Here is a 26813-nt window from a genome sequence, read left to right as displayed (position 1 = left end):
GTCCGGTTTCCGGCCCGGCCACAGCACGGAGACGGCATTGGTCGTATTGGTGGATGATCTCTGGAGGGCCAGAGATGGGGGTTGCTCCTCCATCCTGGTCCTATTAGATCTCTCGGCGGCTTTCGATACCATCGACCATGGTATACTATTGCATCGACTGGAGGGGTTGGGGGTGAGGGGCACCGTTTTGCGGTGGTTCTCCTCCTACCTCTCTGGCCGAGTGCAATTTGTATTGGCAGGGGGGCAGAGGTCGACCTCGAGGCCGCTCTCTTGTGGGGTGCCACAAGGGTCAGTCCTCTTGCCTCTCCTGTTCAATACATATATGAAGCCGCTGGCCGAGATCATTCATGTGTTTGGGGTAGACTACCATCTATACGCGGATGATACCCAGCTGTACATTTCTACCCCAAACCACCCCAACGATGCTATCGAAGTGATGTCCCGGTGTCTGGAAGCCGTACGGATCTGGATGGAAAGTAACAGACTCAAGCTCAATCCGTCCAAGACTGAGTGGCTGTGGCTACTGGCGCCCCGGTTCAACCAGCTCACTCCATCACTGGCCATTGGGGGTGAATGTCTGGCCCCCGTGGATCGGGTACACAATTTGGGCGTCCTTCTGGATACCCGGCTGTCCATGGATGACCATGTGAGAGCCGTGGCCAGGGGGGCATTCCACCAGGTTCGCCTGGTGCACCAATTGCGTCCCCTATTGGACCTGAGCGCCCTTCGCACAGTCACTCATGCGCTTGTGACGTCCCGGCTAGACTACTGTAACGCTCTCTACATGGGGCTCCCCTTGAGATGCACCCGAAGGCTGCAGCTGGTTCAGAATGCGGCCGCGCGGGCAGTCTCGGGAGTCTCTAGCTACTCCCACGTAACACCTCTCCTGTGCGGGCTACACTGGCTACCTGTGGCTTTTCGGGTGCGCTTCAAGGTGTTAACCATCATTTTTAAGGCGCTCCATGGCACAGGACCTAGTTATTTGCGGGATCGTATCCTGCCCCATACATCCCTCCAGCCGATTCGCTCACACAGAGAGGGACTCCTCCGGGTGCCGTCCACTAGGCTGTGCCAGCAGGCGACGCCTAGGGGAAGGGCCTTCTCTGTGATGGGCCCGACCCTCTGGAATGACCTTCCCCCCGACATTAGAATGACTACGGATCTCCGCTCCTTCCGTCAGAAACTTAAAACCCACCTATTCCAGCTAGCCGGCTTGGCCTAATTCCACCTATCCCACCTCAGTTCTATTTCTAAATTTTTAAGATTGGTTTTAAGGTTTGTTTTTTAATTTTTATAAATTGTACAGGGGTTGTTTAATTTGGTTTTTACCTATGTGTATGATTGTTTGTATGTTTTAAATTTATTCCTGTACACCGCCCCGAGTCCCTCCGGGGAGAGGGGGCGGTCTAGAAATTTAATAAATTATTATTATTATTATTATTAACCCTCAGGAGCACTACTGTTGTAAAAGCTCAATGGAAGAAATTCTTCTGGATGGCTTCCTTTATGCTTTAATTAAAGACTGAGGAAGACTGCAGACTGTCAAAAAGATGATATAGTATGAAATCAATATATTCCTACACTTTCCATTTGTTTATAACTAATATAAATTCACAAGTTGCTTATATCAAATTGATTGCAATGAATTGGCAATGGGGCCTAGCTAATGTTCACTCTGGACTATGATTACCACAAACATCTAATTATTTGTTCCCCGGATTTCCATCAATGAAGGGATACCATGTTTGCAGAGACTGGGCTATGGCTGTCTGCTTTTTATCCCCTTTACTAATCTCTGTGCCATTATTTTCCTCTCCAGATATTTATACACATGAATGTCTTCATTTCCACTTCCTATATCATCTCATTTGATATTGAATTTCCTCTTTTTTCCCTTTTCCCTTGTTCTATTTTAGTCTGATACGACAATAATCAAAGCAAAAGGAACAAGATTTTCTTTTGTTCATATATTCTTTAGGTCAATGCAAACTTTTCTAATTGTTCATTTTACAAAAGAAAATATTCTTACATTGCAACTTTAAGATGTTACAAAATAAGCAAAGGAAAACTTTGCAAGGATTGTAAAGCAAGGAGAACAGAAATCAAAACGGCACCTACCAAATGAAAGTTGAATGGAACATGACTAAGATTCACAATGGCTCATTCCTTTATTTGGCCATTATTGGATCAATTGGAAAATTATTTTTTTAAAAAAAGTAGAGAATGTAACAGCTCAGCAGAAAACTGCTGATCAGCTAAATGACTAGATGCTAGATGAGGAGGGAACATGCCAGGCACTGCACCCAATTGAAGTTGGGTCTGCTACTAGAATGGAATGAAGCATTGAAGACCATCCTTCTGAAGAGCTTAAGTCAAATCAGAAAACAGCAGTTTGAATCAAAGCTGGAAAAGTTTGGTGCAGAGTATATTTGTAATGGGTTGGGAGTGGAAATACTATCTATTCCTGCACTCAGAAAGCAATGATTGCCCATAATGGTGATGACAAGTCCAGATCTGCTCTAAGTAACCACAAGAACTACCCATGAGAGTTTCTGTGTATTTTTATTCTTTGAAAGAAACTTTGGGGAGTTCATTGAACCGAATGAGTGCAGTATGGGTAAAAAATCAGAACTGTAAGATTAATCTGGTGTACACGAGTTAAAATATTCAGTTAGTCTTACTTTTGGGTTTGCCTGTCCCATTTTGCAATTTCTTTGCACTGCTATAATTTTCTGATTAAAAATTTAACTATGTAATGTTTCGATTTGCTAGATAAGTGAAAAGATTCATAGTAAGATACAAAGTTATTTTATGTTCACATTTTATTTAAGATATTGAAATCTTGTTCCATTCCAGGAAGCCAATGTTTAAATTGCTTCATTTCAAGATTTCCCAATGAATGTTTCTCGGCTAAGTATTTTATGTACATATGTATATGTACAGTATTTATGTTGATGCGCTTCAGCAATGCTGAGTTTGAACTAAAATAATATTTAACTTTATGATTTTTTGTTTTAGCTTTGTCATTGAATTATATTTAGTGTCTGGAACACTGATCGGACATAATCCACTGGAGAAAAATTATGTACAAATCTTTCAATTCTAAAAAGAGTAATACATGCATGCATGCATGCTCTACTTTCACAAAAGTGTGTGCTGACTTGCACAACTTTCATTCACTGCACTCAATGAAACTGAAAGAAAAGGTATTTCAGTGGTTTATAGTTTCCATCTAATTAGGGATTGATATTTTAAGGAATTAAAAGGAAGGGAGAGGATAATGTTGAATAACATTTCCTTCTGTTTTTTTCTAGAGAACTGCAATGGCTAAATATGTTCATTCACTCCCAATGAAATCACTACACCAATATTGCCTCTTTTGCCTTTGTTGAGAAGGAAATCTAGAAACAGCACTGCTATATACTATTGCATGAACATAGTGTTTTATCTAGTGGTTATGATGCACCTTCACATAATCTGTCAATTGGAAACCTTGCTACATTCAAAACCCATTTGGCAACATTAGGTTTAGATTTCCCAGCCACTCTGATTAGCACATTTTTCATGTAACTTTGATTCCTTCATCATCTCATGCAAGCTAGTTTTCCTCTTCAATTCTTACAATGTTTCTTCTCAGCTCTTTGCAATATATCCATCATTCTTTCTGTGCCTAACCTTGCCTTTCCTTGACTTTGATCAGTCATACAAAAGGTGTCATCACTGTAGAAGAATGGCGTAGTCCCTGAATTGCTGCATAAGGCCCTTGCTGAAAATAATGGTGATATCTGGGCATATGAAAAGATGGGAATGTGGGGCCACTTCCTTGCATTGAGCTAGCAATGGCAGAAGGTGTCAAAGGCATTCCCAAGTGGCTAAATGGAGGCAGTGATCCTTGAATTGGATGAGGAATTGGAGTGGCTATTGAGGCATTACTGGAACCAAAAGTAGTCAAGGTCTGTGGATGTTGAAATCCAGGAAAATTTGAAGAGGATGAGACCCAGGAACTGAGGGATAAATTATCAGACGTAAAAGCTGATGCTGTAAACAAGGAGAAGCAATATAAATCTTTAGGAAATTTGAAGCAGTTGTATGATGTTTATAACACAGCTTACAATAGCAATTCTAAGTAAGCTTTGTGAGCAAAAGAAAAACATTGCAAGATGCCAGCATACAGAGCTGTTCCTGAAGTAGCCATTGCATATCAGGAAGATCACAAAAGTTAACTGTAATATAATAGCATAATCAGTAACCTCAGGAGATTAATCCACAGGTCTATTTTTAACTATACAGAATCAAAGCCAATGCAACTAATCTTTATAACACTCATTTGAAAGGTACCAAATAGTCTGTTTAATATTAACAATAGCCACATTTAAATGTGTTTGAAAGTATAAATTATCTGATTTGGGGGGAGGAGTATCATTTGAGACTTCTAGGTACTATTTTGTCCTTGTGCACCCTTATATAACAGCACCCAAAAATTTATCTGCAACACATACATCCCAGTAGAGTATGTGTAGAAAACGAAAAATACGATGCTGCTATGTTAGAAGAGGCTCTAAACATGAATGATGCATAAATATATGGCATTTTAGAACCCATATTGCCCCCAACAATTCTAGAGATATATAGTCATTTTTCCCAGAATGCTTTCAGGCATAACTGAAAATAAGATTTGATTATGCTGGGGAATCAGGGTTATATTTAGAAAAGCATAGAGAAATCCAAAAAAAGCAAATAGACTTGTGAATAAGTTCAAAGAGATCTGTTTCCTCTGTATCTAGAAATCAAATATATTGTTACAGATCTCCGTCCTTTTCTGCAACCTTCAATAAAGCTAGCACATATTTTGGCTTTCTAATAACTATTTTGGACTTGCTTACCAGGCAAATACGTTTACTAACAATATAATTGATTAACCAAAAACAAATTAAGAGAAGGGTGGGAGGGAGAAAGGAAGAAAGGAAAGGTTAAAAAGACAACATTTACAACACATTGTTAAATATACTCAATATTACGATAGGCAATTAAAGTTTAGCAAGGGAAAAAATAATCTATTTTTTCTATAAAAAATAAGGAATTCTACAAACTACTTCAGAAAAGTCAAGCACCTCAAACATTGCTGCTGATTCAGATAGAGAAAAATGGACAGAAATTTATTTAGTCATCCATGGAGAGGAGAGAAATTATTAACTAGCTACAAGCTTCTCTGCAAAATCAGAACAGGTTCCCCTAGAATAAGGAATCTTTTTGAATCTACCATTGATCTGCAGATGGTAGAATGCCATAGATATAATATTACAAAGCATAGAATGCCATAGGCAAAATATTACAAAGATTCTGCAGTATTGTAAGTACAATCAGATGGGAAAATATTGCAGAAGCTTACAGTCCAATTCCTCATATCCAAGAAGATTAAAGTTAGACCCTACCTTTTGGACTAAACTGTAAATTTTAAGTATTAAAAATGGTAATCTGTGTTCCTTGGTTGGGACAAGACACACCATTTGAAACAGCTTTCTCTAAAATACATACTTAGGAATCTTAAATATATAAAAATCAATGTCCAAACTTAACTGAACCTTTCTGAGGCATTCTACTTTTGAGCATTTGTCTCAAACAGGTTAATAGCTGCTGGAAAATATTTAGATCCTCTTAACTGTACAAAGATAGTTAAATAATATACTCCTTGCAGTTTGGGGGAAGCATAAGATGAAAAGGGGAATATTTATTTAAATATTTAAAACACATCATCTATTGATATTTGTTGATATGTTTCAAATAGCTGCACCTGTCTATGAACCAAACTTGTGGTTTTTGTTTTTTTTACTTTTGTGCAAACATAAATGTGAATATCAGGGGTGGGCTTCAGGTTCTGGAGGCCCTCTGGAGTCCAGAAATGGGCCAGTTTCTGATCATCCAGAACTTCGGGGAGGCCTGTTTCCCCCCTCCTCGAGCTTCCGCGTGGGCCCTACACTTACCTTGCATCCAAAATGGGCCACGTGGAGACTCCTGGGAGGGGTGGGTGGGGAGGGGAGGGGCTAGCCAGGGGTGGGATTTGGAGATTCTGTGAACCAAATGTAACATTAGCTACTGGTTCTCTCGAACCCAGGCAAACCCATAGCAGCCCACCCCTGGTCAATATCCATTTTATTAAAGTTAAGGTGCAGTCATAAAGGCTTACAAAAGACCCTCATCATCTTCATCTTCTAAATCAGTGGTTCTCAACCTGCGGGTCGCGACCCCTTTGGGGTCAAATGACCCTTTCACGGGGGTCACCTAAGACCATCGGAAAAGACACCTGCGTGCCAGTGTTTGGAGGCAGGGGAGCAGCGGTGATGAGCACTGCCTTGCGAAAGGGTGGGGCTACCTGACAGGAGCAGCAGTGTGAGGACAACCGGGGCCCAGCCAATTGCGACACAAGAGGCACAGGTGGGCAGATCAGACGGCTGCGCTTGATGAGGGGAGGGAAGGGGGGGGAGAATGGAGCACTTGAGCACCGGCGAGGCAGCGCCCTGAGAGGTGGATGGGCTGAGTTTGGTCTCCCAGCAGTGAGGGGAGGGGAGGGGACGCAAGGAAGAAGGAGCTGAGAACCAAGGAGGGAAGGATGGCGACGATGTCCCTTCCACCTCCTCAGAGACTCGGAAGTTCACATGGGTGTTCTGCAGCAACTGGCTCCAGACGTTTGGGTTTTCCCTTTTCTGTAAAAATTTCTGTCCATTCACAAGGAGACCCGCCTTCGTTTCCTTCCTGTGATATCTATGAATGAATGAGTGATTGGAAAACTTGGGAGCGAGAGGATTCCAAGAGTTTAGGGGTGGAGGGGAAAAAAGGTAGCCTTCACAAAACATCTTCAGCAGCCGCTTTGAAAAAAAATAAAGTACTACATCTTTTTAGTTTTAAGTTTTAAGCTTCCATGCTTAGAACAGAATGGAATGGAATAGGAAAATGGAATGGGAATAGGAAAATGGAATGGGAATAGGAAAATGGAATGGGAATAGGAATGAAATAGGAATAGAATAGAATAGAATGAAATAGAAATGTTTATTGGTGAAGTGTGATAAGACACGCAAGGAATTTGTCTCCAGTGCACCAAATCACAGTGTACATATAAACAGCAAGTAATAGGTCATAGGTCATAATAGTTACAATCATTAGTTACAAACAACAATTGATAAATCATAAAGAACCAGTAGGACAAGATGAAAAATAGGAGGGGATATCCAACCTAGTACTGTATTTCTCTTTGACCCATTTTTTTACTGTCTTCTCCATTTTATTTTTATTTTGTCACCAACTGAGATGTTTCATGGACTTTTTGTAACAAGGTTAGAGGTTATATTATATTATATATATTATTTTCATTAGCAAACCATTTCACAATATATAATTACATATTCTTTTTGTGATTAATCACTATGCTTTAATTATGTTCAATTTGTAATAATGAAAATACATCCTGCATATCAGATATTTACATTACGATTTGTAACAGTAGCAAAATTATAGTTTTGAAGTAGCAATGAAAATAATTTTATGGTTGGGGGTCACCACAACATGAGGAACTGTATTAAAGGGTCGCGGCATTGGGAAGGTTGAGAACCACTGTTCTAAATTGTGTCATCTGCCTGTATGAGAATCGCTATGCATTATTTGATAGCTTATAGGTGTAATGTTTGACTGTCTAAATAGTAGACTATTGAATTGCTATAGAAATTAGATAGTGGTAGAATATGAATGCAAATAAATGGCTCAGTTACATTACATTCAAAGAGATGCAACATTGCTGAGTGGAGGTGGAGATGTGCGTCTATTTTTCAAATGCAGCTTCTTCACATTCTGAATTAGCCTATCTCAGGCTGTCCCATAGACTGCCTGTCTTTGAAGAGTACTTCAGGCTTACTTCCTCTTACCTCGGCTTTGTGTTGTTTGGTTATCATCTCCCAGAATTTCATCTTCTCCTCCATAGGTTCTGATGGGGGATCGAGCATAGGAATGCTTTTGTATAAGACTCTCTACACTTTCTCTGTAAAAAACAAAATAGCATGCTATACACCAACTGAAAATTTACCTTTGAACTTAACCAGTTACTGCTCAAATAGTCATGTTATTGGAATCCAACTGTGTACTGCATGTATGTAATTAACATAACAATAAAATTAAAGAACGTTATTCTATATTCTTATTAAGGGCACTTTAAAAATATCTTTCTGAATTTACTATTTTGTCATTTCACCAACCTATACTAAAATGTTCATAATGATTATTCTTCTGATCTAGGAAAACAATGCATGAAGTTTTTACATGTGATCAGTGTCTCAAAACAAAGACCATATTTGCTGAAGTTGTCTGTGCCTGCTAGTCGAAAGTTTTCTTTTCACTATTTTTTAAAATAGTCATTGTGGTTGCAAAACAAAAACATGTGCAATGTGGAACAAACACCAGTCTTTCGGCTGGAACTAACAGTCTGTGGGGGAGGCACAATGTTGAATTGGAAGGATCAACATACAACTAGCTTCCAAGGAATCTTTTCCATTCATGTTCTTCTAATGCTCATTACAATTTAATAGCTGCAATAATGGCCATGAAACATAGTTTTGAATCTGAAATTTAAATCTTTTTTTAAAAAGTTTTTTTTTGTACAAACACATCGTTGTGTGAACAGTGTGGAACCAGAGTTACATTTTAGTACAAATAAAAAGGATGTTGGTACTTACCTGATACGCCTCTTCTAATAGGGTGGAGATAGCATCCATGCATGGGTTGACATTGTCTGCCTTCTGATTGGACGGATTCTGATTAAAGATAGTTAAGACACGCCCCTTGTTCCTAGCCTTACCCAGCTTTTCAGCGAAGAACTTAGACAGACTCAATGTGCCATTGAACAAAGAGTTTAGTAAACAATAATTGATCAGTCAAGGAACAGTATTTTACAACAATTCCCTGAATGCAGAACCCTGCGTGCAATCAAGAATTTTACAGGTCAAAACAGCGAACTGTATGTCCTGGCTATGCAACTATGGATCCACCTGCCAAAGGTCAAGGCAGACACCTTCCTACCTAGGGTCATGGGCTGGAACGATACAAACAACATTTCCGACCTCCTAAAGTCAGAATTGTGATTGATGGAGACCTTAAGGGCCTGTCGCATATCCAGCTTGTGCCACCGTCTCTCCAAGGGATGATTAGGTGTTGGGTAGAAGTTGGGCAAAATGACCTCCTGCGCCCTGTGGAACCAGGAGGAAACTTTGGGTGTAAAGGAAGGGTCTACCCGTAGCACCACTCTGTCGGTGTGGAAAGTACAAAGATCCTCCATCACTGACAGAGCCTGCAGTTCCGAGATCCTCCTGGCAGAGGTGATGGCCACCAGGAAAGCAACCTTCCACATAAGTAACTGCAGTTCCACAGAGTGTAAGGGTTCAAAGGGGGCTCCCATTAGAGCCGATAAAACTTTAGAAAAATCCCACGTGGGGTAGCGGTGAACCACCAGAGGTCTCAAGTTGACCTCCCCCTTTAGGAACCTCCTCACAGTCGGGAAGTGGGATAAAGGTTGCCCCCCAAGTCAGAATCGTGGCCAGAGCTGCTACCTGCTGTCTCAGTGTATTGGGTGATAACCCTTTCTCCAGCCCGTCTTGGAGAAATTCCAATATCTAGGGTACAGGAGCCATTGTAGGTTGGATAGTCTTGGTGTCACACCATTTGCAGAAATTATGCCATGTATATGCGGACCATGGAAGGCCTCCTGGAGGCCTGTATTATGCCTATGACCCTGGAGGAAAAATTGTCCTCCCTCAGAGAGTCCCGCTCAGGTGCCAGGTGGTCAGCTGGAGCCACTGAGGGTCTGGATGCTCCAGCGACCCCTGGCTGTGGGCACCCTTGGTCTGAGAGATCCTCCAGGGTCTGGCCACTGACAAGGTCTGTAGGCCAGTGAACCATGGCCAATGAGGGGCCACCAGAATCACCTCTGCTTTTTTGGTGATCACCTTGTGCAACACCCGAGGAATCAGAGGCAGCGGGGAAAATGCATAAAGAAGTCTTGGGGGGCCATTGACACCAGAGAGCATCCATCCCTTCCAACCTCTGCATCCGAAACCTCACGTAGAAGTGAGGGAGCTGTGTGTTGTCTGGGGTGGCAAACAGGTCCATAACTGGTGAGCCGAAGCGAACCAAGATCTGTTGGAATAGATGAGGGTGGAGGTGCCATTCTGCATGGTTCACCCTGGCTCGGCTGAGCCAGTTGGCCCAAACATTCCCCCCCCCCCAAATGTATTCCGCTGTCAACGAAGCCAAATGCCTCTCCACCCAGAGGCCCAGTTCCTTGGTTTCCTTCATGAGTGGACTTTGTGCCACCTTGATGGTTCACATGGCCTTTGGTGGCCACATTGTCCATCAAGATTAACACATGCTGGCCAGCAACAGTGCTAAGAAGCCTCTGGAGGGCCAGGTGGATGGCTCTGAATTCCAACCAGTTTATGTTGTGAGTTCTGTCCACCTGGTCCCATTGTCCCTGGGCCATCTGTGCCTGCAGATGAGCCCCCCAGCTGTAAAGGCTGGCATGCATGGTGACCCTTACCCTGTGAACAACCCTGAAATGGCAGCCCCTGGAGATGGTTGTCGACCTCCACCAACGGAGAGAGCGGAGACGTCCGCAGGAATAGTGACCTTCAACAGTGACATACTCCTGGGTGCCTTCTGAAAGGGTAAGAGAAACCACTGTAGGTCCCTAGTGTGTAGGCATGCCCAAGGCACGATGTTGATAGCCGATACTAGTTTCCCCAGCAAACGGGACAAGGTGGCCAGGGAGACCCTTGCTGACTCAATATCTCCCCAACCAATTGTTTAATACTTGCTTGCCTATCCTGTGACAGAAAACCTGCCCTGAGATGGAATCAATCCACTCCCCTAGGTGTAAGATCCAGGTGGTGGGTTCGAGATGACTTTTATATCTGTTTATAGAGAACCTGTGGGCCTCCAAGGTGCAGATTCTTATGTCAAGGTCCTGCCTTGCTCCAGATAGTGACCTGGATTGTAACAACATATCATCAAGGTAGCATTTGACAAGCACGGGCAAGGCCCTTAGATGTGCTGCCAATGCTGCCAGCACTTTGGTGAAAACCTGGGGGGGTGGGGGGGTGGAAGAAAGGCCGAATGGCATAGCCTTGTACTGATAGTGCCACCCCCCATAACAGAACCTCAGAAATTTGTGGTGTTCATGCAGAATAGGGATGTGTAGGTAAGCCTCCATTAACTTGATGGATGTAAGGAGATCACCTTCCTGCACCCCTGCCAGAATAGAATGTAGTGAATGCATTTTAAATCTGTGATATTTTAGGTGATGGTTGAGCTGTTTTAGGTCTAGAATTGTTCTCCAACCCACCTGAGGTTTTGGTAATAATGGATGTAATTGGTCATCCGGAACCAGTTGGACAGCCCTGATGTCTAGGAGGTGTTGTATTGCCGAATTCATTAGGGTCTGTCTGTCGAGATTGCGGGACACTGGGCAACAAATAAAGAAACTCAGGGGTATGGGGAGGAATTCCAGAGCTAAGCCTGACCTAATGGTACACCGTATCCAGTCGTCGGAGGTAATCTCATCCCACTGGTCTGCAAAAAATGCTAAACACCCCCCAATGGGAATGTGATTCTGGCGGGACCTAAGACTTGCAGAATCCGTGACCTCCGCCCCCCCAAAAGGGCTTCTTGGCTTGGTTTCCCTCCTGGTATCTATAGGACTGCTGTCACTGCCTCTGGTGATATCCCCCTTGGGCCCTGAAACCTGAGGAACCATAATCGTGGCCTCAAAAGGAGGTACCGTAGTCCAGGGACAAAAAGGGCTGCCTCCTGGTGTAAGGTGTTGAACGGGCACCCCCTTTTGGGGAGATTGAGGGCAAAACCTTTCATTTATCCTTATTTTCAATCAGCAGTGGCTCTAGAGCAGTGATGGCGAACCTTTTTTGGCTCGCGTGCCACAAGTGGGGGGAACGCAGGGGGGTCGTATTTGGGCGTGCCACACCCATAATGCAATGCGTGACCCCCCAGTGCGCATGCACTGGGAACAGGCACAACGCCCCCATTTTTACATGCTTTTTTTACCCTCCCCAGGCTCCCGAGGCTTTATAGGAGCCTGGGGAGGGCGAAAAGAGCCTCACCCCCCCCCCCCCCCGAGGCCCTCCGGAGGCTTCAGGGACCGTCCGGAGGCTTCCCTGAAGCCTTCAGAACATTTAAAATGACCCTCCGAGCAAACCGGAAATGACTTCCGGTTTGCTCGGAGGGTCGTTTTAAGCGTTCCTAAGGCTTCAGGGACGGTCCGGAGGCTTCCCTGACACCTTCAGAGCGTTTAAAACTACCCTCCGAGCAAACCGGAAGTCACTTCCGGTTTGCTCGGAGGGTCGTTTTAAGCGTTCCGAAGGCTTCAGGGACCATCCGGAGGCTTCCCTGATGCTTTCGGAGCACTCAAAACGACGCTCCGAGCAAACTGGAAGTTATTTCCGGTTTGCTTGGAGGGTCATTTTAAGCGTTCCGAAGGTTTCAGGGAAGCCTCTGGACAGTCCCTTAAGCCTCCGGAGGCCCTCCGGGGGTGCAGGGAGGCTCTTTTCGCCCTCCCCAGGCTCCTACAAAGCCTCTGGAGCCTGGGGAAGGCGAAAAATGGCTTTTAAAAACGGTGAACTCAGCTGGCCAGCACACGCATGCATGCTGGCCAGCTGATAGGTTCGCCATCACTGCTCTAGAGCATCCCCAAAGAAGGACCCTCCTTTGTAAGGTGCAGAGGCCAGGTGCCACTTATGCCTCATGTCCACCTGCCACTGACTGAGCCACAGCAAATGACGTGAAGCCACTGCAGAAGCCATGGCCCAAGAAGAGAAACGTGCAGTGTTGAGCGTAGCATTAGCCGTAAACTGCACCGCAGCCACGATCTTGTTCAGATCTTGATGGGCTCTCAAATCCATGGCCAGAATTCGCTGCTGCAGCTGTTGGAGCCAGAAGAGGGACGAACGTGAGAGGAAAGATGCTGACGTGGAGGCACGTACCACCTGATTACCTTGTTGCATTGTAAGGTCAGCTCTCTTGTCCTCTGGTTTGAGGACCTCCTCCTGTGACCCCGGCATGGTGGTCGCCGTGTAGAGGGCCACCACTGGGGGTGTCAACAGTCAGGATCTGGAGTAACTGTCCCAAGTCATTGGCCACATTGTAGAATTTTTTTGTCAGCCGATGAAGGCATAGGGCCTGATGTTAGTGACGCCCATTGCCTTTGCACAACGTCGAGGAATGGCTTTGGAGTAGGAACTGTGTCCATCTCAACAGTTTGTTCCGTGAAGAAGGAATCCCAGAGTGGGATTCGCCGCAGGTGCTGCTGTTTGCACCCCAAAACTGGCCAAAACTTTGGCCTTGGTCAGAAGAGTCTTGAAATTGGCTGGCTGGAACAGACCTGAGAAAGCTGATTTCTCTGGAACATTCTCCTCATCCCCAGAGAATTCAGCATCTTTGATCTCTCCATCCTCTGACACCCGAGACTGACTACGCTGAGAGCAAGGTGGGCACTGGAACTGCACTTGGCTGGACCATGGGAACCACCGAAGGACTACTCCTAACCCTTGCTGAATCCCTGCTGTGATGCCCTGGCTAATGGCTGATGCTATAATGTCCTGAATACTGGGCAGGGCTAGAGGGGTCAGCTGTGTGTCCAAGCAAAGGCCCACAGCTGTAGTGGTGAATGTAGCTTCAGCAGGCCTGGTACTCCCAGTCCCTCTCTGTTCATTTGCCAGAATCTGCCCTGGGAGATCAGAGTATAATTCCCACAGGCCTGTAGTGTTAATAGGAAAGAGTGAGCTAAAAGGCCCAGGGTCCTGGCCCAGTCCAATAGGGGACAGCAGGAATGATCTACTGCTGGCATGGGAGGCTTGCTCTCCTTTGGGGGATGATGAGTGAGACCTGCGAGATGCAGTAGTAGAGCCCTGCCCCTTGGTTGCCTTGTCCTGTTTTTTTCTGATTTGGAGGCCAATTTTGAGGACTTTTTTTATTTGGAGTGGCCAGCTGATTTATCTGACATCTTGCGCCCCCTGGACTCTGCCCCAGCTTGGGATGTGGATGGTTCCACTGTCATAAGAAGACCTGGGGCAACTGGCACCACTTCTGGATGAAGTATCCCCTCGGGGTTAATACGGGCCTTAGTAGGTACGAAGAGGAAGCCTCCACCATCTTGTAGCCACTTGCAGAAACCAAAACGGCACTTCGTGCCTTTTCTAACGGCCTGCTAACTGACAAGAAGTTTTTCTTTGTGCTTCGGAGCTGCCTCGATGGCCAGGGAATGCAGCCTAGATCCCAACGCTGCCGCTCACCTGCTGCTGTCAATCTGCCCAGGCAATTAAGCTCCAGAGCTGCTCGCTTCTCACACCGCCTCCTAAACGCTGTCAACAAGAGCCCAGACCATGAGGGACAAAGGGCTGGCTTCAGAGACTGTGTGGCTGCTGGTAAAAGCCGCGCTTCACAAGCGGCACAGAAGGGCACTTTGCGGAGCCTTCTGCTTCTGCCTGTGGCCCCAGAAGCAAACTGGAGATTGTGAAGTGCTGTGAGTGCACTGTAGCTGCAATCACCTCAGCCGCAGCACTTCTGAGACCCAACGAGACTCTGAGGTAACAGGGCAGCTTCCGTGGCTTGCAGGGTGCAAATTTATCTGGCCTGGAGAAAAGTGGGGATCTGTTCTAGCCTTTTTTTGGAGGCCCAGACAAAGAGCACTAAGCTCTCTCCCACTTATCAGATGTCAATGGGCAGCAAAGCCTCCATCAGGCAAGCAACGGGCCAGGCCCTTCAGCTCCAGCCTGCCTGACAGCCACAGGAATATGTGGATTACTTTCAATCACTCCAGGCAGCAGAAGAAAGTCAAGAAAGTGGAAATTGATCTCCAATTCAGTCTAGTAATATTAATTAAACCAGGAGCTAACGATGACACTGTCTTCTTTTCGAAGTGGACTGAGTCAAAAAGCTGGGTAAGGCTAGCAACAAGGGGCATGTCTTAACTATCTTTAATCAGACTTAGTCCAATCAGAAGACTGACAATGTCAACCCATGCATGGATGCTATCTCCACCTCTATTGAGTACAATACTCTTCATATTCAACACAATTAACAATCTTACAGAGTTTTAGCAGTAATACACATATTTTGTTGACTTATAATTTTTCCTTAATTATTCAATATTTCAACATATTGATTTTTTTCCAATCTCCATATTCTTGATATCACTCCTTTTACTACAAATAGAATACCAATAATAGTATTTGTTATGTTTAACAAATTTATATCATTCTAACAGTAATACACTGATTTATATTGAATTATAATCTTCCATTGTTCCCCTTTCTAATTTTTAATTACCGTATTTTTCGGAGTATAAGACGCACTGGAGCATAAGACGCACCAAGGTTTTGAAGAGGCAAATTTAAAAAAAGTAGGTAGGTGGATAGAGGGAGAGAGAGGGAGAAAGAGAGAAATACAGTAGGTAGGGAGGGAGAGAAAGAGAGAAGGTAGGTAGGTAGGGGGATAGAAAGAGAGAGAAATGCAGTAGATAGGTAGGGAGAGGGAGAGTAGGTAGGTAGAGAGAGAGAGAGAGAGAGAGAGAGAGAAATACAGTAGGTAGGTAGGGAGAGAGAGAGAAAAAACAGTAGGTAGGTAGGGAGAGACAGAGTAGGTAGGTAGGTAGAGGGATAGAGAGAGAGTGAAATACAGTAGGTAGGTAGGGAGAGAGAGAGTAAGTAAGTAGGGAGAGAGAGAGAGAGAGAGAGAAATACAGTAGGTAGGTAGGGGGAGAGAGAGTAGGTAGGTAGGTAGGGAGAGGGAGAGGGAGAGAGAAATACAGTATAGATAGGGAGAGGGAGTAGGTAGGTAGGTAGGTAAATAGGTAGGTAGATAGACGGATAGAGAGAGAGAGAGAAATACAGTACATAGGTAGGGAGAGAGGGGGGTAGGTAGGTAGGTAGAGGGATAGAGAGAGAAATACAGTAGGTAGGTAGGGAGAGAGAGAGAGAGTAGATAGGTAGATAGGTGGATGTTTCCAGGTGGATTTATCCATGTGCTGTAGAAAGAAATCGCTGACAACCTGCAGCACCTAAGACTTGTTTCTGCTAGCACAGCACTTGATCAATGTAATTCTCATCAATCACTCTAATTAAAGAGCTTTCTGAAAGGGAAAAAAAAGTTTTTGCACTCTGCAAAGCTTCCCAAAACGGCTCATATTTCGTGAAAACGGGCCCGTTTTTTTTCAAATAAAAGGTACGAATAGCTGGGGGGGGTTGCAGAGTGCTCTTGGGGAGGTTGGGGGGACAAAAATGAGCACAAAATGGCTGCTTTTGGGAAAATGGGCCCATTTTTGTCAAAAAAAATTGTATGCATAGCCTTATGGAGGCTTATAGAGTGCTGCTGGGGGCTGGTGCGGCAAACAATGGCCCATTTTTTGCTTATTTCTGCCCTCCCCAGCCCCCAGGAGCTCTCTGAAAGCCTCCATATGGGTATGCACGGCTATTTTTGTGAAGGGGGTGGGGATTCGGGAGGCAAAAAATATGCTATATTCGATGTATAAGATTTTCAGCCTCTTATACTCCGAAAAATACGGTATGCCATTGTTATAGTTTTAAAAATGTTCCCTTTCTAATCCCATTTTAAAACAACTAAAACAATGTTCATCTTAGTTATATTTGACAAATTACATAATTCTAATAATAGTAATAATACACCTGTTTTGCTGAATTATAATCTTTCATTATTATCTTATTCAATATGTTGTTTTCATGCCAATCAAATTCTACATATTATTCCTTTTACTACAAATAAAATGTTGATAGTCATGAAATTTAAATCTAACTACTGCCACAAACTCACTAATCAGCCATTGTCAATTCTTCTTTGTCTCTGTCACTATATGTCTCTCTCATTGTTTTTACCCCAGTCATTCTATCTAATACAGGATTATAATGAAGACATACAGAACCCTCTGATTTATTATATGAAATTCTCTGAATACCTGACAGTTCTAGTACAACTACAAAATATTATAATTGCTTTATTTCTCTGCTTTGTCTGCTTTGTTAAGATGAAATCATCAATTATACTGTTGGTTCATAAATTTTGCATTCATTATATGATTTTATATTGAGTATTCTCTCATCAAAAAGCTTTTCTTTTTAAAATGATTATTTAAAGAAAGTCTTTATTAAAACACGCTGATGCTTTATTTAAACTAAATTTCTATATCAGTGATTGCATGATCTCTTTGTATGTCATATGCTAAATAAAAATAAAGAAATATAACAGCTCAGAAAATAGCATCATATGAATCAATAACTTGATGTTATGCATTAAGTTTACATCAACATGTGATACTAAATCTTCCTGAAAAAGTACTGTATCTGTGCTATATAAAACCAGACAGCTATTAGATGACAGCAAAAAATACAATATAAAGATTTACACCGTCAAATACTTTGAAAAGTTCACATCTAAACTTTCATCAGGGAATGGCAGCAAAATGTTAGTTACCTAAGACATTATTAGCATCAACTTTCTGTGGGGAGGAATAGTAAAGGGATTTTACTGTTTAATTAATCTATATATATAAAAGCAAAAACCACTCACGCTGGATCATGAAATCTCCAGAACCCTAAAGCCTACAAACTTGAAATATGGCACGTATGTTCCTCTTGGCTTTTAGGTGCTCGCTTAGAAAGGATATATCAAAATGCCCATCAGATCATTAGTAGTTGTTATATTATTATTAAGACACTCTAATGCTAAGGACTTCTACTCCCCCCTCCCCATCTGAAAATATATTTGTTCAAACTGCCACTTGGGCGCGGCCAACACGTTACTCATCTAGCCTGCTGTCTGGGAGTTTGAAGAGGAGCCTGAGGCAGAGAAGGAGGTAAGATAGGAGAGGTTTCTGTGGGGCAAGCCTGGGGGAGAGAAGGGGATAGGATGGGATGGGATAGGATAGGATAGGATAGGCTTCTGTGGGGCAAGCCTGAGGGAGAGAAGGAGATAAGATAGGACAGTTTTCTGTGAGGCAAGGCTGAGGGAAAGAAGGGGATAGGATAAGGGAGGATTCTGTGGGGCAAGCCTGAGGAGAGAAGGGGATAGGATAGGGGAGGATTCTGTGGGGCAAGCTTGAGGGAGAGAAGGGGATAGGAGAGGTTTCTGTGCAGCAAGGCTGAGCGAGAGAAGGAGGATAGGATATGAGAGGTTACTGTGGGGCAGGCCTGAGGGATAGGAGAGACCTCTGTGTGGCAAGGCTGAGGGAGAGGAGATAGGATAGGGGAGGCTTCTGTGGGGCAAGCCTAAGGGAGAGAAAGGGAGAGGAGAGGCCGATCATAACTATTCATTAACTTTCAAGCTATAAGTGTCGATTTATCAAGCCCAATCACATAGTTGCATAGCAGAAATCGGTATTCAGCTACCGTGTTTCCCCGAAAATATGACATGTCCTGAAAATAAGGCCAAGCCACATTTTTCAGGTGGACAAAAATATAAGCCCTCCCCCCCAAAAAAGCCCCCTGGACAACCCCCCCTCTGGCCAAGCAGAGCATCGCTCACTGATCTCTGCATAGCTGGAGAGGGGGGTTGCGCGAGCAGCTTTTCCGCTCCCTGCTCGCGTGCTTCCCAGTCTCCCAGTGCCCAATTCTCCCTGCAGAGCCAGGGCACCTCTGCTGCCGCCCATTGCCACCATCCCAGCATGGCTTTTTCTGTGGCTTCCAAACTACGAAGATAGGATGCCGAGTCTTCCAGCAGTAGCCGCTCTGGGAGTATGCTCTATGGTTGTATGCTCTGCTGGCAGCTGGCCCACAACCATAGAGCATACTTCCAAAGTGGCCACTGCCGGAAGACTCGGCATCCTACTGCTGTGGTTTGGAAGCCGCAGAAAAAGCCATGCTGGGACAGTGATGGCAGCAGTGGGTGGCACCGGAGGTACCCTGGCTCTGCAGTGAGAGTTGGGCAAGGGCATCGTGAGGCTGGAAGGCACGTGAGCAGGGAGCGGAAAAGCCACTCATGCAACCCCCCTCTCCAGCCATGCAGAGCCCCATTCACTGACTTAGGGGCATTCCGAAGGCACCAAGCCATGGGAGCCGGGGGCGGAGAACAGGCACTCCCATGGCTTGGTGATACCCCCAGGTCAGTGAATGGTGCCGTGCCCAGCTGGAAAGGGGTTTTTCCAGGTGGCATCTCGTGAGCGTGGTCACTTCATGGCTGCTGTGTTGCGTTGCTGCGACAGCGCAAACAGCCATTCGACCCTGTTGTGCCCAGCTCTTCGGGAGTTCGCTCGCAAGAGAGCAGCTGCCCGGTAACCCCAAAACAATAAGCCCTCCCCTGATAATAAGGCCCAAGCCATATTCTGTGGGTCAAAAGAAAATAAGACCCTGTCTTATTTTCGGGAAAACATGGTAGTTGATTTATAAAACACATTTCTAGGATCAACTGACTTCAAAATAAATATGGGTGGCCTACAGTGGGACTGATATACATCTAAAAAGACCATACTGACTTAGAGGAACAACAAAAACCATCTTTCCCATACTATGTCTGGCGCACCTGGGAGGAACACCACATTTTTAAGACTCATTTATGGCAGGCAGAGTTAGTACAGTTCAAATCTCCACATAGATGATGTTCTAGAGTGCTGCAGTAGAGAAGGCACATTTCCAAGACCTTAGTAGGTGACCTGATTAATTGATGAGATCCACCATATAGCAATTTTATCAGATTATATAAACTGAACAAAAGCCAATGGAGGTGGACAATTACAGATACAACTAGACTATATGCTCTCTAGGGCTTTATAAGTGATAAGCAGTACTTTGAATTTGTTCCTGGAAACCTCATGATGATCACAGCAGCTTATAAAGCAGGGGGCTACACATATATATCAGTGATGGGATTCAAAAAAATTTACTACCAGTTCTGTGAGTGTGGCTTGGTGGGCGTGGCATGGCTTGGTGGGCGTGGCTTAGGTGTGTCAGGGGAAGGATACTGTAAAATCTCTATTCCCTCCTTACTCCAGGGGAAGGTTACTGCAAAAACCCCATTTCCACCCTATCAGCTGGAACTCGGGAGGCAGAAAATAGATGAGGGTGGGGCCAGTCAGAGGTCGTATTTACCTGTTTTCTGAACTACTATAAATTTCTGCTATTGGTTCTCCAGAACTGGTCAGAACCTGCTGAATACCATCTCTGATATATATAAACATGCTCATAATTACATGTGCCATAGTTTGTGGTACTTAGTAGCCTTGTTTTATTGGACTTAGATAACTGCAAACTGAATTGGACCTGAAAGTATTGTATTTAATTTAAGTATTGCCTTAAATATGAAAATTCTCATGATTTAGTTGTAACTAGGTACTTTTGAACTCAAAAATACCTGCATAATGCTGTAGCCTTGTGGCATAAGGCAGGCCACAAGATTCATATTTACTTAAGAGTAAGAATTATATGAGGAAGAACCTAGTTATGATAAATATGGGAGAGTTAACTTCTGAATAAATATGTCTAAAGTAACTCCATTTGTACATCAATCATGAGGTGAGTTTTTGCTGTAGTGCCTCTCAACTTCACTGTAGTACCGCTCATCCTCACATATGCAGGCTGCTGAGATTTGAGGTGCAACAGCTAAAAGATCACAGATCTTATATTAGACTAAAGTGGTACTTCCTGTTATTTGGAAGTACGTTTATTTAAAACCTGATTATGTTCATATAAACCTCAGCAGCAATAGCAAACATTTCAACCTCAAGCCACTAAAATATGAAATGTGCAGCCCAGGTCTTCAATAATTTTATAAAAAGACAACTCAAAGGAAAATAAATGTCATGGAAAATAAATTAATTTTGAATTCATTCAAGAATCCCTTCCTTCAAGGATTGGCTTCAATAGTCAGTGCCTCGAAGAAACTAAGTTTGCAGGAAAGGCTTTCACCCCTTTAGAGTCTGCATCTGGATGCCTTTAGTGATTCAAAATAATAAACATAAATTATAAATACATTAAAAGTAAATATAATTCTAAATAACCAAAACTAACACTTATCTGGATTTTGAGGACAGTAACAAAGCTACCAGAGAAGCAGGGGTGGGTTTCAGCGGGTATGCACCGGTACAGGTGTACCAGTTGGTGAAATTTAGCGTACCTTCTCGTACCTGATCGTCTGGAGGCCCAGTACCACAACACTTCCCTGGCCTGCCCCCCCCCCCCCGCTCACTCCTCCTACCTACCCGCTCGCCGCTCACTTGCTCGCCCCATCCGTCCACGCCATGCTTACCCCGCCCACCCACTTCCTTTGCTTGCTCAGCCAAGGCTCCGAGGCTGCCGGTGGCCCGGGAGGTGGGGGTGGAATGCTGCCCGTCTGCCTGCCCCCTCCAGAAGCAACTGGGTGGGCCCTGGGACAGTCAGTAGCCCACATGCCACTGCCATGTGACAGCTCTGGGGGTGCAGCCAGGAAGGATCGCTGGAGAATGCCAACTGCAGCCGGGAGTGTCCCCAGGTCGATGGGGTGGCGGGGAGATCGCATGGGGCTGGACTGGAGGCGGCAGGAAGCAGGGATCGAGGCTACACCCCCGTACTGGCGAAAAAAAGATTATCCCGCTGTCCCAGAACTGCGCCGCAAGGTAAGAGAAGCAGGTCTTGGGAGAGACCTTCCCTTTCCCTTTAGAGAGCCTGTGTGGGGAGAGAGAGAAGGCAGCCTGCTTTGAACGTGGGTGGGCAGGTAGCAGTGCCTCCTTTGCTTGTTTGGGCGGGTAGAGAAAGAAAGGAGGTATGCGATAGCCGAGGGCAAAGGAGCTCTCTTTCGCCCTTGGTGACGGGGGTGCTTTATCACATGCCCTCTTTCTTTCTCCGCCTGCCTGAACGAGCGAAGGAGGCGCCGGCCCCAAACAACCTACTCACCCGCATTCAAACTAGCCCACCTTCCTCCTGTCTCCCGGCACAATCCCGGGACGTCTGGCATGGCGGCGATGGCAAGAAGCGGCTGCCAGCGGTACTCTCAGCGGTGTCTGCTGTACTAGATTCGGCAAAAGCAACTTCAGCAGCAATGGGACATGCTTGGGGAAGGGAGAGCCGGAACTGACTGCCCGGGATTGTGGTTCTACCGCCGCTGTGAAAATGTCTGTTTTGCCAGCTGGGAGACTGGCAAAGAAGCCTCCATTTCCCTGTCACCACTGAACAGTCGGTGCCTCCTCCTACGGCAGGGGTGTCCAAACTTGGGAACTTTAAGACTTGTGGACTTCACAAGTCTTAAAGTTCCCAAGTTTGGACACCCCTGTCCTACGGATTGACGCTGCAGGAGGGAAGGAAAGAAGCTGGTCTTGGAAAGAAACTTCCCTCCCGCTCCAGAGAGCCCTGCCGGGAGACAAGGGGGAGGCGGGAAGGTTTGAATGCAGGCGAGTGGGCAGTTTGGAGCTGGTGCCCCCTTCGCTCATTCAGACAGAGAAAGAAAGGAGGCATGAGAGGAAGGAGGCGCGAGAGAAACCCCCACCCCCACCACCAAGAATGAAGGAGAGCTCCTTCACCCTTGGCTATCGCACACCTTTCTTTCTCCACCTGCCCAAACAAGTGAAGGAGGCACTCAATGGCCACTAAATCCCCCGCTCAGCCACATTCAAACCAGCCTGCTTCCTCTCTCTCTCTCCCAGCATGGGCTCTCTGGAGGGGGAAGGGTGGTTCTTTCCTTCCCTCCTGCAGCTGGCAAAACAGACATTTTTACAGCAGCGGCCGCACAATCCCGTGCAGTCAGTTCTGGCTCTCCCGTCCCCAAGCTTTCAGCATGGGCTCCCTGGAGGGGAAGGGAAAATCCCTCCCAAAACCTCTCTTGTCCTGGTGGCACCCCAGTGATAGCAGCTGAGCAAGGGAAGGAGGAATTCTGAGAGTTGAAGTCCACAAATCTTAAAGCTGTCAAGTTTGAACACCCCTGGGGGTTTTTTCTAAAGGGTTAGGGGTGCAAGAGTCTTGTAACTTGACAGCTTTAAGACTTGTGTGCTTCAAATGTCAGAGTTCCAGAGCCAACATTTTGGTTGCTAAGCAAGAGAGTTGTTAAGTGAGTTTCACCACATTTTACAAGTTGGCCGCCCACCCGGTCACATGACCGCTGAGCCACTCTCACAAAACAGGCCACATCTACAGAATAGGTTCTAAAAAAAATTGGAACCACTAGATAGCAGCAAAGACAGAAAACTAGCTAAAAACTTTTCAATCCTAGGTCAAATTGCTATGGATTCTACACTTCCTGTAATGTTAAACTCTCATGAATTTAAATGTTCCTTGACTTCAGGTAAGTACAGTATAATGTAAATAAACTGCTTAAGGTGACTTTTCAATCACCAGATAAAACAGGCTCTAATGGGCAAAAGTATTTCTGAAACTATTAATACCTGAGAGTCAAGGAAATAAATCCAACAGAATAATGATAATAATTATTATTATTTATTTGTCAATGCACAACATAAGGTATGTTTAGTGAGATTGGTTAAGCTCCTTAATGAGTCTTCTCTTAAGGCTGGGAGGAAAACGGTACTTATAATGACAAGTTTTAAGAAGCAGGAAGAAAAAGCTCATTATTTAGTGAATTGATCTGTTTATGAACAAAACTATTTTAGCTAACAAGATTCCCCAAAGATAATCTGAGCTGATGCACAATTATCTGTTTGTGCCATCCTAGATAATCCAGTTAATCAATGCTATTTAAGCTGGTGTTCAGCAGCTATTTCTATTGCTCATGCCTATTAATAACAGTATGGCACAAAAATAGTGTATTCAGTATTATGTTCAGCATAAAAAAAGAAGTACACTATATCAGTACAATGATACCTCCTCCTCTGTTCCTAATTAAAGCACAAAATTGTTTTGTTCTTGCAATATTGCTAATATTTTATGTGCAGTCTTTGTAGAAAAAATGTGAGTAAAGAATGGAGGGAGAATCTTATTGAAGTAATTTATTTGCAGGGAGTGGAACTGAACACAAAGGCAATGACAGTTGCTACTCAGAGGATACTATAATTGAATTATTGCCTTTTTAAGTGATTAAAGACAGTGGCTATATTGGAATTATCTCCAGAAGATCTTATTGGAGAAAGAAAAAGAGAAAAACTGCATTGGTTACATCATGGGTATGAATTATTGTTTGTATTGTGTCTAGTAAAGGAGACAAGTAAAAGGAATAAGAGCTTTAGAAAATGAATTGTTAAACTTACATTGGCCAAGAATTTACAGTTCATCAATTTTAGCAGTTTACACTCCTCACTTTAGATACATTGGCTGCTTTCATGCAATGTTCTCAACATAGTTATTACATTTTCCACCAACCAAGCAACTGAATTTGATTCGTATCTTCTTTCGACCCATGAAGCACTACACAAAAGTTAATACTAACCAAGGATATTGACAACTGCTGCTGCTAAGACTTTGCATCATCTAGTTAGACATGTCATGTGAACTATATCCCTGTCACTAAGTCAAATATACAGCTATCGTAGAATCATATCAAGTATTTTATCAACAATTTATAGCCCACCTCCTTGAGTAAGATGGTCTGAGCAATGAATAAGCTTTGGGACAGTAGGATAAAAACATGAATATACATGCATAATGAATGAATATACATTATATACTTGTAGAACTATAAACACTGTTTTAAATGTATATTATTTAAAAACAGTACCTTGGTGCACAACTTTAAAATCAATTATTTGCAAATGGGAACCAATTCCCTCCAATCTCTATAGCTTTCTGCAAATATTTAATGATGAAATAATCACTGATCTGCCATCAGTTTTCATGAAACAAGGTTTCTTTGGTCATATGTCTATATAAGACTTAAAATTACACAATCCTCCTGTAACAGACACTACTACAATGGTATCTTTTATAAATAAATACAGAAAAATATAAATTACAATCATGTAAATATATTTGCTGTTATAAGTCTATGCCCTAAAATATGTCATTGGCACATTCTTCAAAAGGAGTGCATATTGAGTCATTCTCATTGTTAATGATTATACAATACTACTTCAATCTCAGAAAATCGTTAATCTTCAGAATGAAGATACAATGTGTACCTAAAATCTGATTTCATTCCCTGCCAGCTGTTCATATGATTCCTTGGCTGGGTTTGGCTTGGAAGAAGAAACCCAGCTACTTTTTTCTATGTTTTGATATGAGTTTCGGGGCCAGACTAGAAAAAGATGAGCAGTTTATAAAGCTTCTCTGAGCTTTCTAGGTATCAGTGCAGCAAAAAATTAATTCGAACTTAGTTTTATAGTCACAGATATGGAGAATCAGAAATTAACATCTTTATTTCAGATTAGCAATAATAAAGTGATAAAAGATAAGACTTGGATCTTTATTCTGGAAATCATGAATTGGTGAATCAAACTGTTCGATTCCTAGCCTAATGGACCTCTTTAATTCAGTTCTGATTATCAGTGTACGATAGATAAACATAGAAAATTATTATACTGAATAAATATCCCAAAGCTGCTTTTCAAAAGGCACCTGGACTTTCTTAGTTTTTTCCTTGAAAACATTTTGCTTCTCATCTTCAGTTCTGACTTCAAAGATGCTTTTGAAAAGCAACTTTGGGACAAACATGGCCTGGATGCTTGAGAATTTCCGTAGACATACTGACTAAATGTTTTTCTACCTGCTATATGTATTTTCATATTAATTTGAATATTTTGAACATAGTTTTCCAACTTGAAAAATTATTTCAACTATGAGGGTGCTGAGCTACAAATATTCTCGTTTATGTTTCAACTATGTCTTTGTAGTTTAAATATCTTAAATCTTTCCATTTGGTAAACTGTATTTATCTGAAAGATGTGTTAAAGGCATATCAACTTAATCCAATTTTTAATTTATCTATGATTAAGAGGATAAATAATTTGAATTCCTATCTCTATACAGGAGTAAAACAGGGCCATTCTATAATATCATTTATTTATCATTTATTTGACTATGAAACTTTGGTGCAATCATGGATTAAATGAAACAATAAGGAGGGAAGGCTGTTGTTTCAAGCTAAACAAATTTGGTTGAATTTGTACTGTGAATAATATGGTGTTTATTTACTATCAAATCCATTGAAAACAGAATCCTGAAAATATTAATTATTAGAATGTGATGAGACAGCAATATTAAAATATATTTTCCTCAATCTGGATTTAGGATTTATAACTTCCCCTTCAAAATCAGCAGGTCTTTGATGCACAATGAATATTCACCTTTGGATATTCCAATAGTAAAGAATTACACAAAACTACTTCAGACAAGTTGAATCTGGTTTGGTCTGGTATAAAAATATAGCTTAATGGGGGGAAATTAGTTCTAACTCAAAAAGGCAAAATAACTATCATAAAACTATCATAAAAATGGTATTACTTTTCTATGCATTATCATGTTGAATAGTTGAAAAAAAACCTTTAGATGGCAAAGAAAAATGGAAAAAGTTCTACTTCAGAAAGTTTATTTATTCCCATATGTTGACAGGATATAGAGCAGTGATGGCGAACCTATGGCCTGCATGCCACAAGTGGCACGCGGAGCCATTTGTCAGGGCACGTGAGGCCCTGCCCTGTCAGCTGGCCAGCTGAGTTCACCTTTTTAAAAGCTATTTTTCACCTTCCCCAGGCTCCAGAGGCTTTATAGGAGCCTGGGGAGGGCGAAAATAGCCGCCCCCCCAGAGGCTTCAGGGACTGTCCGGGGGCTTCCCTGAAGCCTTCGGAACGCTTAAAACCACCCTCCGAGCAAACTGGGTCGTTTTAAGGGTTCCAAAGGCTTTACGGACCG

The 26813-nt window shown here is 43.4% G+C and overlaps 1 protein-coding gene across 3 annotated transcripts in view; it reads right to left on the bottom strand.

Annotated features, from left to right (window-relative positions):
• TBX20 (T-box transcription factor 20) overlaps positions 1 to 26813 on the bottom strand; it is a 73358-nt gene that overhangs the window by 4684 nt on the left and 41861 nt on the right. Inside the window, exons 7-8 of one of the 3 annotated variants that reach the window (XM_081931907.1) lie at positions 7914 to 8026; positions 3689 to 4065 (exon numbers count right to left, since the gene is read on the bottom strand). In XM_081931907.1, coding sequence (XP_081788033.1) covers positions 3701 to 4065; positions 7914 to 8026 — 478 coding nt within the window. In that variant the 3' untranslated portion in view covers positions 3689 to 3700. Of the gene's footprint in view, positions 1 to 3688; positions 4066 to 7913; positions 8027 to 26813 lie in introns of those variants that run through there. The other 2 variants (XM_081931908.1, XM_081931909.1) reach the window with 2 other exon arrangements.

The sequence above is a fragment of the Natrix helvetica genome (genome assembly GCF_964273705.1).
Source record: "Natrix helvetica genome assembly, chromosome: Z".
NCBI classification, from domain to species: Eukaryota; Metazoa; Chordata; class Lepidosauria; order Squamata; family Natricidae; genus Natrix; species Natrix helvetica.
The sequence above is the reverse complement of the archived record's forward strand: the minus strand, read 5'-3'. Positions and strand labels throughout refer to the sequence as shown.